Source organism: Lucilia sericata, unplaced genomic scaffold (genome assembly GCF_015586225.1).
Source record: "Lucilia sericata isolate MDLA Ls3-8-SP2 unplaced genomic scaffold, ASM1558622v1 Contig003435F_arrow, whole genome shotgun sequence".
In the NCBI taxonomy this organism is placed as follows: domain Eukaryota; kingdom Metazoa; phylum Arthropoda; class Insecta; order Diptera; family Calliphoridae; genus Lucilia; species Lucilia sericata.
Genome location: NW_023996878.1, coordinates 1,735 through 15,361, shown reverse-complemented (window position 1 = coordinate 15,361; position 13,627 = coordinate 1,735). Strand labels below are relative to the sequence as shown.

General features: G+C 31.6%; 1 protein-coding gene across 3 annotated transcripts; it reads left to right on the top strand.

Annotated features, from left to right (window-relative positions):
- Positions 1-1,662: 1,662 nt before the first annotated feature.
- LOC119614804 (elongation factor 1-alpha 2) lies at positions 1,663-13,201 on the top strand. 3 transcript variants are annotated; one of them, XM_037970910.1, is made up of 5 exons: positions 1,663-1,788; positions 6,773-6,848; positions 8,800-9,714; positions 10,070-10,275; positions 11,295-13,201. In XM_037970910.1, the coding sequence occupies exons 3-5, from the start codon at positions 8,892-8,894 to the stop codon at positions 11,652-11,654; spliced, it is 1,389 nt and encodes a 462-aa protein (XP_037826838.1). In that variant the 5' UTR covers positions 1,663-1,788; positions 6,773-6,848; positions 8,800-8,891; the 3' UTR covers positions 11,655-13,201. The 3 variants fall into 3 exon arrangements, with proteins under 3 accessions (XP_037826838.1, XP_037826840.1, XP_037826839.1); XM_037970912.1 differs by having other exon boundaries at positions 1,764-1,894; XM_037970911.1 differs by lacking the exon at positions 1,663-1,788 and adding an exon at positions 6,333-6,482.
- The last annotated feature ends 426 nt before the right edge of the window (positions 13,202-13,627 follow it).

Below are 13,627 nucleotides of genomic sequence, written 5' to 3'. Positions count from 1 at the left end.
TTAATCTTGTACTCAAAAACATCAAAGGGAATTAACATAAGATTAAATTTATTTTTAGATTAACTAATCTGATTATTAATTGGCATTTGATTACCATCTCAAAAACCCGCTCTTAAAGTAAAAGATGCATTACAAATCTTTGTTTATAAACAGAAACAAGGTACCAGGTCTTGGGAGCAAACGCACGATTATAATTTTCAATAGCTCCCACATAAAGTCTGTGAAAATCACTTAATTTAAAAAAAAATTATATCGTTATAAAATTCGACTGGAATATGTTTTGTATATGGGCAAATTTGTGTCAATTGACCCAACTTAAAAAATCGATTTAGATTAAATTTGTAGCAAAGTTAGTACTATCTAATTATATAGTTGGCCAGACACAAATTTTCAGTTTAATCGGTCAAGAACTGCCGGAGTTAGAGAGGGTCAAAGTTGGACATTTTAGTCATACAGTTTTTTTTTTTTCAAATGAGTATAACTTTTACCCTATTGGTCCTAGCAAAAGTTCATATAGCTATTTCTTCACTATTACCAAAAAAAATTCTTAAATTTTTTTAAATAACTTTTTTCTTACTGCAAAAAAATATTTGAACTCAGAAACTCCTTTTTGAGTGACCACACAGCTCTTAAAGAAAATGGTCTATCTAAGTTTTCTTTTTAGCAAAAAAAACGTTCATCCTAAAAATAGGGGAAAATTAAAAAATTATTGAAAAATCTTATTCTTGAGTCAAAAAATGTACTTTTTTTGATATCCCACTTGCATCCATTAGGTGACTGTAAAGCCCTTAAGGAAATTGTACACGCTTGCTTTTGAGCAAAAAAGGCCCTGTATGGCCAAAATGTTCAACTTTGACCACTCTAACTCCGGCAGTTCTTGACTGACAGAGCAAATTTCATCCAAATAGATAGGTAGATAAATTGATAGATAGATAGATAGATAGATAGATAGATAGATAGATAGATAGATAGATAGATAGATAGATAGATAGATAGATAGATAGATAGATAGGTAGATAGATAGATAGATAGATAGATAGATAGATAGATAGATAGATAGATAGATAGATAGATAGATAGATAGATAGATAGATAGATAGATAAATAGATAGATAGATAGATAGATAGATAGATAGATAGATAGATAGATAGATAGATAGGTAGATAGATAGATAGATAGATAGATAGATAGATAGATAGATAGATAGATAGATAGATAGATAGATAGATAGATAGATAGATAGATAGATAGATAGATAGATAGATAGATAGATAGATAGATAGATAGATAGATAGATAGATAGATAGATAGATAGATAGATAGATAGATTAATATAGTGTAACTAAAGGAAATATCAATTATTAGATTTCAAAAGATTTTGTAATTCATTTGAACTTTTCAAAACAACTGTAAATTGTTGACATTTGAATATTTATAGTTTTCAATTATATATAAAAAGCTTTTTTACAGTCGCTAATCACTTACAATTTACATGTACTTTGTCGATTTACTATTTGCACTCATCATTGACAATTACATGATGTGGAGGTACAATGACCAAGAAAACTGAATCACACATGTCTCTATGACAATAACAATTTCCCGCTTACACTAATAGTAAAAGGGCTAAAGCTTTCGATGCCCATCAAACTAGTGCATTCATTCGTTGTGACACATCCATATTAGATATACTATATGCGAATAATTTGATGGGTATGATGCGCTTTTCCAGCGCATGTGCATCTTGGGCATTGTGAAAATCGGCCTTTCCGTCTTTTGTGCTCGAGGTAAGTGGCAGGAAAAATTTTGTGTCTGTTAAAAATCGAAAAAAATTTAAAGAAATTGCAAGCATCCATTTTTAAATAAATTCAAATAATTTCACACATTAAAGTGGTAAGTGTTTACTGTAATTATTTTTGAAAATCTTTTAAAAATTAATTTGAAATTTTAAAAAGTTTCTTATAATTTAAATATGTGCATAGGTATTTTTTTACCTTTATAAATGTAGTATGCTTTTATCTCGTATATGTATATAGAAATATATGTATATGCATTTGCATATGTACATATGTATAATACCGGCCGGTTTATGAATTCAATGAAAAAAATTGAATAAAATCTTTAATTTTATTTTCATAAATGAATAATGCTACAAAAATATGTTAATTTTAAAAGTGTTTTTTAAAAAATATAAAGGTCTTGTCTATTTCGTAATTTTGCAATATGGCGACATGTGGTCTTAGATTTTCTATGCAGATATGCATGTGTTTGTGTATGTATCTACTTATCTAACCGGAAGTGCAATTTATATATAAAAATCTAAGTTTTTTATTTAAAAATCTATATATATTTTTTCAAAAGTGAACCATTTATTAATGATAATTTATTAGAATAAAATATAAAATTCTAATTGAAGGGCCCTTCACTAGATATTTGTGAAAGTGGTTTTATAGATTTTGGTATACATACTAAACTAATTTTTTAATTAAAATGGTAAATTTGTTATAAATAGATACATATTATCTTAATATTCGTAAATTATTTTAATGATTGTTTCTTAAGTTAGCCCATTTTGGCCTCCCGTAGGTTAGCGGTTAGTGTTATAGTCTGTTAGGCCGGAAGTTGTGGGTTCGAGTCCCACCTAAGGTATTGTTAAGGTGGGAATCGAATCAATTAAACTTTTCAAAAAATTATAGTTTTCCAGTAAATTTCCGAAATTTATTAGTCATATTTTTGTATTACAGTATAAAATGGAAAATAGATCTATCCGATATTTATGTTACTTGCCATTTCTAAAGATTAATTTAAAAAGTAGAAATTCTTTCACTTGGTTTTATTAATAGAATAGTAGTAGAAATATGTCTAATACTATTTCCAAAGTTAAAAGTGTATTGTTCGTAAAGTCGGTCATGGCTGACTATATGTTTCGCTACTTTATGTCAAATATGGGCCTAACCTAAAAAATTATGTTTATATAGAAATAAGTTATGCCGAATGTAATCACTGAACTTATGGTTTTAGACAATTATGGACGTTTTGGTAATTTTCTAAAGATGAGTTTGTATGGGTACTACAGGACCGATCATTCCAAAAATCGTCTGTATCTTTTATGCTTATATAATTCATTTGTAGTTATTCCGATTTTTAAAGAGATATTAGTATATTTAACGTAGCTATGAGTTAAACAGCCAAAATTGTCCGGTTGTATAGGGGCTGGGAGTAATAATGCTCTTTGTGCTTGGTCCAAATTTCATTAAAATATCTTGGAAATTGAGCACAAGGTTTAGATGGACAGCCAGCTAATATGCCGGTCAATATGTTTGTGCATCACGTCACTAAATCCGAATCTCAGAATTCCTCTGTCAGGTGTTGGATATATCGTGTTCTAAAAACTTACCTTATAAAAGCTGGAAGACATCTTCATTTATAATTTCCGTTATGCCATCCGAAAGTTCAATCTTTCGACTTAAAAATATATGTTTATCCTCCGTCATATCTCCATGCTTCTTCAAGATATCTTCATCTTAAGCTTTAAACAACCATGAAATTACAAAAACAAAATTTTTAGATCCATTTCACCTTGATTCTATGACAAACTCAATTTGTCATAATTTTTCTCATAAAAATCCGTTTAAGTTATTTAAAAATCTTTTGTACTTGTGAAGATATCGACTGTAAAATAAAATCCAAGCTTCAAGTTAGGATATCTCGAAAAACGATAGCTAACAGATTGGACTTTCAGATGACATAACTGATTTTATATATGAAGTGGGTGTCTTTCCGCTTGTCAATTACTTATCTCTTTATGAAATTTGGAGGAGGGATTTTTGTTTATGCCAAATTTGATCAACCTTCTTATTTCTTATATGGGTGAGGGTATAATGAGGACCAATTTTGTACATTTTCAATACAAAGCAAATATTTGCCTTTAGGTGCTCCCGTCAGACATGGATAGACCATCTAAGAATCTAATAAGGACCCAGAATATATACATTGTGGGTCTATGACCATTATTTCTATATGATCATGTGTTACTAAAAATTGTATAAGGGGATGATATGTTAATAATGAAAAACTGTCAGATCAACTGTCGAATTATTTCACACTAAAAACTCATGGTTTTTTTTTTCTATTTTTATAATAATTTGAAAGGGTCTTTGAAACTGCTCAGTCCACGAAGGGTCATCTATTGACTTTACGAAGTTTCCATCAAATTGCATAATAACTATACTGTTTTTGAGCTGAAATTTACGCCATCGATATGGCTGCAAAAACCATTTGAGAATATTGAGACGTTGACCATTATCATTTACATATACTATGAACGGTAGTAAGCCAGAAAGCTAATATTTCTCCCAAATATTCTTTATTGATAAGGTATTGGAAATGGGAAACATCAGTCCATGTATTCTGTTAGTCTCTATACAAGTGGAACACGCTTCATAAAGATGTCTAAATGTTGATCCTGATAATAATGTTCAAAAGTTAGTTTTATGTATCGGGCGATATTTGACACTAGCTTTCAAAAAAAATTAAACCAAAATCTGTTAAATTTCATAAGGATCGGTCCATATAATTTCATGAGGATCGGTCCTCATAATTAACATAAATCGGGCCTCATGAGGGTGCAATCATTAGCTCCTATACAAAGTCCCCTTCAGAAAATGACTTGAATGTTTGAAATTCACTTATAAATACTAATATCGCGATGAAATTCAGCACAAATAAAAATTATATAAATATAAATCTATTCACTAAATTTAATCGGTATCGATCCATATTTGCCCCTGGCCCCCATATAAAGCCACTTTCAGAAATTTAGTTTTTAGTCCTGACATTGATTAAATGTATCGGAAACAAGGTACCTACTATTTGAGAAAAATAAATCACATTTAATACTCATAATTGGCGTAGGGTATCAAATAGCCGGCCACTCCTGACTATACATTCTTACTTGTTCCAAAGAGGTACTTTTTCCTGATTAAAAGTACTTCTTCTTGAAACTTTATTCTTAAATATTTATTAGTCTATGGACAAATCAGTTGACTAGTTAATGAATTTGACTATTGATTAGTCTATTGGCTAGACCATTCAATTATCTAGTCTAGTAATGATTAGTATATTGACTAGTCTATTAGTCTATTAACAAGTTCTTTGACTAGCATATTGACTGATCTATGGACTAGTCTATGAGCTCTACTATTCTCTAAAACGTATCGAACCCACGACTCCCAAACTAAATTTTAACTTTGCAAAAGCATTTCTAAACGTTTGATGTGCAAAATTTTTAAAACAGCTGCTGATTTCCTAAGCCGGTGTATGGCGTAAAGATTCTGGCTTAAACACGAAAATAGCCGCCATCCTAATGAACTCAATAAGGTTAATAATCCCCAGTAGTTTAAGGAAATACCGAATATTTTGAGTATTTTAAAATTGAAAATTCGTGAGAATTCAATATAAAACGACATCTGTATGCATATATGAACAAAATAAGACGTATGATTAACACATGTTACGACTACAATTTGCATACAACTGCAAATTGGAACAGAATACCATGATGACTGACTGTATTCTGTAAATAGTTTTTTTTTTTGAATTTAGTGAAAGAGAATCGCATATGAAAAGTATACGTAGAACAAGTACATATTTGCAGCAAAATTTTGTTACTATGTCAAGAATAGAAATAAGACGTTGTCGTCGTAAAAAATAAATCTCAACCAGTTTATACCACATGCACAAATTGCTTTTTGATGACAATGCGCAAGTTGCAACAAGGGAGTGCAAAATTTCATGTTTAGGAATTTGTTGTTTTTGTACATGTACTCATTTATGTATATGGTTCGTAGTTTTCCTTAAATTTCCATTATGTTGCACCACAAACACATTACGATGGAGCACTGTCGGGTAGATGCCATTACATGGAGCAAACTGCTGCACCCCAAATAATGCTTTACACAAGAGAGTACAAGCGTTAATCGTTTTATAACGAAACCGAAAATCGTGCATCGTCATGTGAATTGATTTTTTAACTGTAAATACGATGGACTAGTGTATGGATACGATGAATATAGAAATTGAAAGGGCAACAAAGAACCACGAATTGCAAAAGAAGAAAAACGATTAAAAACCGAAACGAAAATTTCCAATGCAACCAGAGACCGGTAGCTTAATATTCTTCCTTCTTGTCTGTTTGTTTGCATGAATGTCCCATTCCATTCTGCTCTGTTCATATGCTTACTCGCTCGTCTGTGTACATTTATTTTGGAGACAAATGCAATGGTAGTGATGGTGGTGGTGGCGAAGATGATGATGACGTTGATGGTAGTGATGGGAGTTAACTCTAAAGTGTGGCACATAGTTATTGATTTTTCGTATAGAGAAAAATCACGAATGTGCTACGAACAGACAAAATTTCATATTTCCAATCCAGACGTTGGCAGAAAGACAAAGAACAGACAGTGCACTTAAATTGTTAACGGTAAAAATATTTTATAAAAGCTGCAAAAATATAAAAAAATTAAAGAAAATTCTTAATAAAATTTAAACAATAAGAAACAGATAATTTAAAAATTATTACATAAATATTAAAATAGTTTAAAAATTAAATAGTAATGTTAATTAATATATGCTAATTAAATTTTTCAACAAATTTCTTAATACCTTTTAAAATCCCTGAAAAACATCTTGCAATTTCTTTAATTATTATTACAAGTGTTAAAATTTGTATTTAATATTATTAATATCTTATGGTTTTGCAATTTATTATAGTGCTTTCTGTGACAATTTTTTTGGGGTTAACAGCAACTAACGGTTAATTGCTACTTTTACTAGCGGCATACAAAATGTAAGTACAACATATAATTCCTACTCTCACCACCTACACCTTTCCCGACATTCCCGATATACATACATATAACGGGAAAAAGAAACGAAACTATTTTTCTGTGTATGTGTTAAAAGCCGGATACTAATTAAAAAGGGTCATACAAGTACTAAGATGGAAAGGAAATTTTTCTTCCCAATTCCCCAATATTATATAAATTTACACGCCCATTTAGTAAAATACGATCAATAGATCTATAGATAATATATAATAAGAAATATATGTACATATGCAAATTTTACACGACAAAAGTTAGCAATTTGAAGAAATTTGAAAAAATTAACAATTACATTTATCATCAGAATATTAAGCGTAACCGGAAGCAAAATCAATAAATGTAGCAGATGCAAAAGTCCGGTATTCAAATGGCAGAAATATAAACTACTTCTTAAACATATTGCTATTTAGAACGTTATATTCGGTAACTATTTAAATCATAAACTGAACTAGAACTAAACTAGAACTGAACTAGAACTGAACTAGAACTGAACTAGAACTGAACTAGAACTGAACTAGAACTGAACTAGAACTGAACTAGAACTGAACTAGAACTGAACTAGAACTGAACTAGAACTGAACAAGAACTGAACTAGAACTGAACTAGAACTAAACTAGAACTAAACTAGAACTAAACTAGAACTGAACTTGAACTGAACTCGAACTGAACTAGAACTGAACTAGAACTGAACTAGAACTGAACTAGAACTGAACTAGAACTGAACTAGAGCTGAACTAGAACTGAACTAGAACTGATCTAGAACTGAACTAGAACTGAACTAGAACTGAACTAGAACTGAACTAGAACTGAACTAGAACTGAACTAGAACTGAACTAGAACTGAACTAGAACTGAACTAGAACTGAACTAGAACTGAACTAGAACTGAACTAGAACTGAACTAGAACTGAACTAGAACTGAACTAGAACTGAATTAGAACTGAACTAGAACTGAACTAGAACTGAACTAGAACTGAACTAGAACTGAACTAGAACTGAACTAGAACTGAACTAGAACTGAACTAGAACTGAACTAGAACTGAACTAGATCTGAACTAGATCTGAACTAGAACTGAACTAGAACTGAACTAGAACTGAACTAGAACTGAACTAGAACTGAACTAGAACTGAACTAGAACTGAACTAGAACTGAACTAGAACTGAACTAGAACTGAACTAGAACTGAACTAGAACTGAACTAGAACTAACTAGAACTGCACTAGAAATTAACTAGAACTGAAATAGAACAGAACTAGAACTGAACTAGAATTGAACTAGAACTGAACTAGAAATGAACTAGAACTGAAATACAACAAAACTAGAACTGAACTAGATTTGAACTGGAACTGAACTAGAACTGAACTAGAACTGAACCAGAACTGAACTAGAACTGAATTAGAACTGAACTTCCACGAGAAGTAGTTCTTCCAGACTATGTTTTGTGGAGACTAGTTTAAAATTGACCAGAGATCTTGACCAAAGTCGTAATATATCTAAGCTTTTTATACTGTTGCGAAACCCACGTGCGATTATTTTCAAAATCGACCCAAATTCTGTACATCTGTAGTTGGTGTTGTGCTGAATCCAAATCTGACCCCAGAATTTCGCTGTTACTTCAGGTTTCTGTATATCTTGATATAAATGTAGACAAAATTTTCTAAGCGCAATTTCTGGAGGATAATTTGTAACTCTTTTCGAAAGCTAATTCGATCGACTTTCGAAAATGTATACTTTCGAATTGAAATACATAATAACCATCATGTAATAAATAGTGCATCCTTTTAAAATAAAGGGTAACCCCTGCCAGATCCACTGCCAAAAATATGTGTAATTTGAATGATTAACATTTAATTGCTTTAATTAAAAATTATGACAATTTATTAATATGTTTTTGTTTCTATTTCCTCTCAATTTAGCCAGTCTCTTTAAAAATTGCTTAAGAAAGCCTTTATAATTCTTTATTTGATCATTTTGTGTTAAATCGAAGCGAGAAACCGCGCGAAAGAAAATGGGCAAGGAAAAGACTCATATTAATATCGTAGTCATTGGCCATGTCGATTCGGGTAAATCGACCACTACCGGTCATTTGATTTACAAGTGTGGCGGTATCGACAAGCGTACAATTGAGAAATTCGAAAAGGAAGCCCAAGAAATGGGTAAGGGTTCCTTCAAGTACGCCTGGGTCTTGGACAAACTAAAAGCCGAACGTGAACGTGGTATTACTATTGATATTGCTTTGTGGAAATTCGAGACTGCTAAATACTATGTAACCATTATTGATGCTCCCGGACATCGTGATTTCATTAAGAACATGATTACCGGCACCTCACAGGCTGATTGTGCTGTATTGATTGTGGCTGCTGGTACTGGTGAATTTGAAGCCGGCATTTCGAAGAACGGTCAGACTCGTGAGCATGCTCTCTTGGCCTTTACTTTGGGTGTCAAACAATTGATTGTCGGTGTCAATAAGATGGATTCCACCGAACCACCCTATAGTGAAGCTCGCTATGAGGAAATCAAAAAGGAGGTATCATCATACATCAAGAAAATTGGCTACAATCCTGCTGGTGTTGCATTTGTACCCATTTCCGGCTGGCATGGTGATAATATGTTGGAACCATCCGACAAAATGCCTTGGTTCAAAGGATGGACTGTTGAGCGTAAAGATGCTAAAGTTGAAGGCAAGACTTTAATTGATGCTTTGGATGCTATTATGCCACCTTCACGTCCCACCGACAAGCCATTGCGTTTGCCTTTGCAGGATGTATATAAAATTGGTGGTATTGGCACAGTACCCGTGGGTCGTGTCGAAACTGGCATTTTGAAACCAGGTAAGTTTAAAATCTATTAAAAACAGTCAAATCTATTTCGTTTTAATATAATCGCTAGGAAAGGAATGGTTTAAATTACAATTACAAAAAAGTGGGTCTTTAGGTTATAGGGTTAACAATTAGTATGAATACGTGTGTTTGTAGGTACTTCTATGTATGGGGCTGTGTGTTAGTTGTAATGCAAAAAAGAAAAAAAAACACTTAATTGTTCTCGGAATGGGGTGGTAGGAGATATTGGAAGTTTTAGCATTTTAGTATGTATCTATTGTTTAAGCTGTGACTCACTTTGTGCGGCACACATTTAAAGCTTTCTAATTTATTGTTTGTTTTTCTTTTCAACTTTTTTTCCTCTTAGGTATGGTGGTAAACTTTGCTCCCGTCAACTTGGTAACTGAAGTCAAGTCGGTTGAAATGCATCATGAAGCATTGTCTGAAGCTTTGCCCGGTGATAATGTTGGTTTTAACGTTAAAAACGTTTCGGTTAAGGAATTGCGTCGTGGTTATGTTGCCGGTGATACCAAGAATTGCCCACCTAAGGGTGCTGCTGATTTTACCGCTCAGGTATGTATCCTGGGGTTTATTATATACTAGATCTTTTGTTTTCTCGAAATCTGCGAAATTAAAATTACGAGTATTCGTTTTTAAGCTTTTCATCCAAAGATTGTATTTTTATAACATTTGAGTCATATATTAGGGATTGTAGAGCTTGGGATCCAAGCCTTAACGGTGAATTGTAAAGACTGTAGGCTAAGCTAAAGAGATATTAACCTTTGGAATTACTGCCTTAGGGTTACCAGAGGGATGCCACAAGAAGGGATGTTGATGATGCATAGCCGCATATTAAGGATTGTAGAACTTGGGATACAAGACTTTCAAAGAAAGGAAGATTGTTGCTTATGGAACAAATCCGGCGAATATTGAGTTGGTCCTTTTTACCATACGATACCTTAGGAATCACTGCATTAGGGTTACCAGAGGGATGCAACAAGGATGTGTTTTGTCACCTCAGCTATAGCTACTCGCGGTTGAATCTAAAGAAAGAAGATTGTTGCTTATTGAACAAATCCGGCGAATATTGAGTTGGTCCTTTTTACCAAACGATATAAGATACTTTTAGATTGCCTAGGTTAGATGGCGTTAAGTACTTAGGTACTATCCTCGATACAAAATTATTATGGAAGAATACATAGGAAAGGATCCAAAAATATAAAATTAACCTCTAATTCTACATAGGGGCGATTGACTTACATAGATCCGACAAACTATTTGCGGGGGGTTCAGTGTCCACTGACAGATGGATGCCGTCACAAGTGCAGCACTTAAGACAGTCATGTATAAATGTTCTGATTTCGAGTCTAAACCTAAATATCATGTGTCACTATTTTAGGATAATATTAAAAGGATTCTGTGTCATTATCTATAAATACTGACAGTGTAGGCTGGATTGCAAAGTATCTAAGGCCTTATGGCCACAATTGGATGGATGCAAAATCAAAGAATTCCACTGTGCTCTCTTTACTTCGTTTGCACTTCTTAAGATTTTATACTCTAAACTAAAGAATTCCATAATCTACTTCCAGGTAATTGTCCTTAATCATCCTGGACAAATTGCTAATGGCTATACGCCCGTCTTGGATTGTCATACTGCTCATATTGCTTGCAAATTTGCCGAAATCAAAGAGAAATGTGATCGTCGTACCGGCAAGACAACTGAAACTGATCCAAAAGCTATAAAATCGGGCGATGCTGCCATTATAATGCTCGTACCCACAAAACCATTGTGTGTGGAAAGTTTCCAAGAATTTCCACCACTGGGACGTTTTGCTGTACGTGATATGAGGCAAACTGTTGCTGTGGGTGTCATTAAGTCGGTAACCTTTAAAGAGACGACTTCGGGTAAAGTCACAAAAGCCGCTGAGAAGGCCCAAAAGAAGAAATAACTAGGGAGCAGCCAGAAGAATACAATACAAACACAACAATTCGAAGACCAACAACAGCAGGAACAGCAAAAGCAACAACAACAGCAATCAGAGAATATGTTGGCAATTGAAAATTCATTTATTAAGCATAAATATAAAAGTAATAATAGTAATATACTAAAAATTATTATCACAATTAGAAATTATAATATTAATAATTATAATAACAATAATAATAACATACATGAACATGATACTCTAATACAACAACCACAAAAACAACAGCAACATGAAGAAAAATCACAAAAAACTATTGATGTAAAACCAAAGAATAAAATTATTATTATTATTATTAATAATAATAATGAAAACAACTCCTTCAATACACCATTAAATAACATACATGAACATCCATTTAGAAGCATAGAAAAGACATCTTCAATACTAATAACTCCTCCTTTAACATTTAACATTAACAACAACAACAATCAACAAACATTTTTATTATCATCATCATCGTCATCATTCCTTAAGCCTTGTCCCAACACCAAGACATTTTTACCATTCTTCTCATCATCATCATCGTCATTCTCATCCAACATCATGGTTAAACGTGAAAAATTTACAAATTTGGAAAGCATTTTAATACAATTTTTTATGGAATTTTTCCTAATTTACTATAATTATTTGTATCAAAATTTACACAGACATCGTAAATCATTTCGCAGGAAATCTGTCTCATCATCAACAACTCCATCAACTACATTCTTTAAATACAACAACAACAACAACAAGATCATTAAGGACGTTATGCCAATATTTCATTCGAACTATTGTAATACTCCAGTAATTATTAAACCCTTTGAAATGTTATAATTATGACATCCAAATATTCATTACTGTCATCATAATCATCATTTCATTAAATGTCATTATCATTATAATTCATTTGAAATAATTGAGGTGTCATAGCACTTGGTTATCATTTGCCAGTAAAGTTCAGTTTGAATCTGAACTTTGTATGATTCTAAACTTTTCATGTCAACTGTCAACATTAATGAAGTTCTTTATGCACTGAGTAATTTTGATATCTTTATCAACCATTTGCTCTGACACTAGTTATCATCACAACAACATTTACACAAACTCATCCAGTCATAATTTGTTTTTTTTTTCGTTTTTACCATAAATAGATTTCAAAAATCAATGAAATTGTTTTGTTAATTTCAAGTTTATGTATTTTTAAGTTAATTTTTTATTACAACCTGTAGTTTTAATTGAGATTTGATCTGAACAAAAAACTAAATGTTTCTTAAAGAAAATTTCCCATTTACGCAAGGAAATAAAATTAAATGTGTGCATTTTCCCTGTGGTTGATTTAATTAAATCGAAAAAATATTAATAAAATACAAAAAAAAAAAAAACATAAATCCTTCCAATAATTTTGGTTACTATCAAACTACTAATTTATGTCAAACATAAAATATCACCAAACAAAACTTTTAATTTAACTCCACATCATACCAAACAAAAAAAAAAAAAAACAAAACTAACTTTCCAACATCCTGCATAACATCAAGAACAGTATACCAGAGAATCGTAAAATTATATAAATTATATATAAGATTCTTAAAATTTTAACACAAACACTTTGAAACTCTCATAAGTTAAAGCAAAGAAGTGTTTTGTTAAATTATCAAATTTTTTTTTTTTTTTAAAAAGAAAGCATAATGTTGGCAAAACGTTACATAATTACATAAAAATGGAAATAATTAAAATAAAAAAAAGTTTTAAAAGGCTTAAAACTTAAAACGTATGATGAGATTGACTTGAAATGATAAAATACATATAAAAAATTAATAAAATACATAAAAATATTGTACTCTAACTTGTATGTGCTTCATTCTCTTAATAAAAATAAAAAAATAATAATTAATAAAAAAGAATACAAGAAAAAAACATAAAAATAACTAATTGTAAAACCCCCATAACAT

What these genes read in the sequence shown, in the direction of transcription:
- LOC119614804 (XM_037970910.1), top strand. Translation starts at nt 8,892, where the DNA reads ATGGGCAAGGAAAAGACTCATATTAATATCGTAGTCATTGGCCATGTC. An exon ending in AACTGGCATTTTGAAACCAG is followed by an intron (nt 9,715 to 10,069) that starts GTAAGTTTAAAA and finishes TTTTCCTCTTAG; the next exon opens with GTATGGTGGTAAACTTTGCT. An exon ending in CTGCTGATTTTACCGCTCAG is followed by an intron (nt 10,276 to 11,294) that starts GTATGTATCCTG and finishes ATCTACTTCCAG; the next exon opens with GTAATTGTCCTTAATCATCC.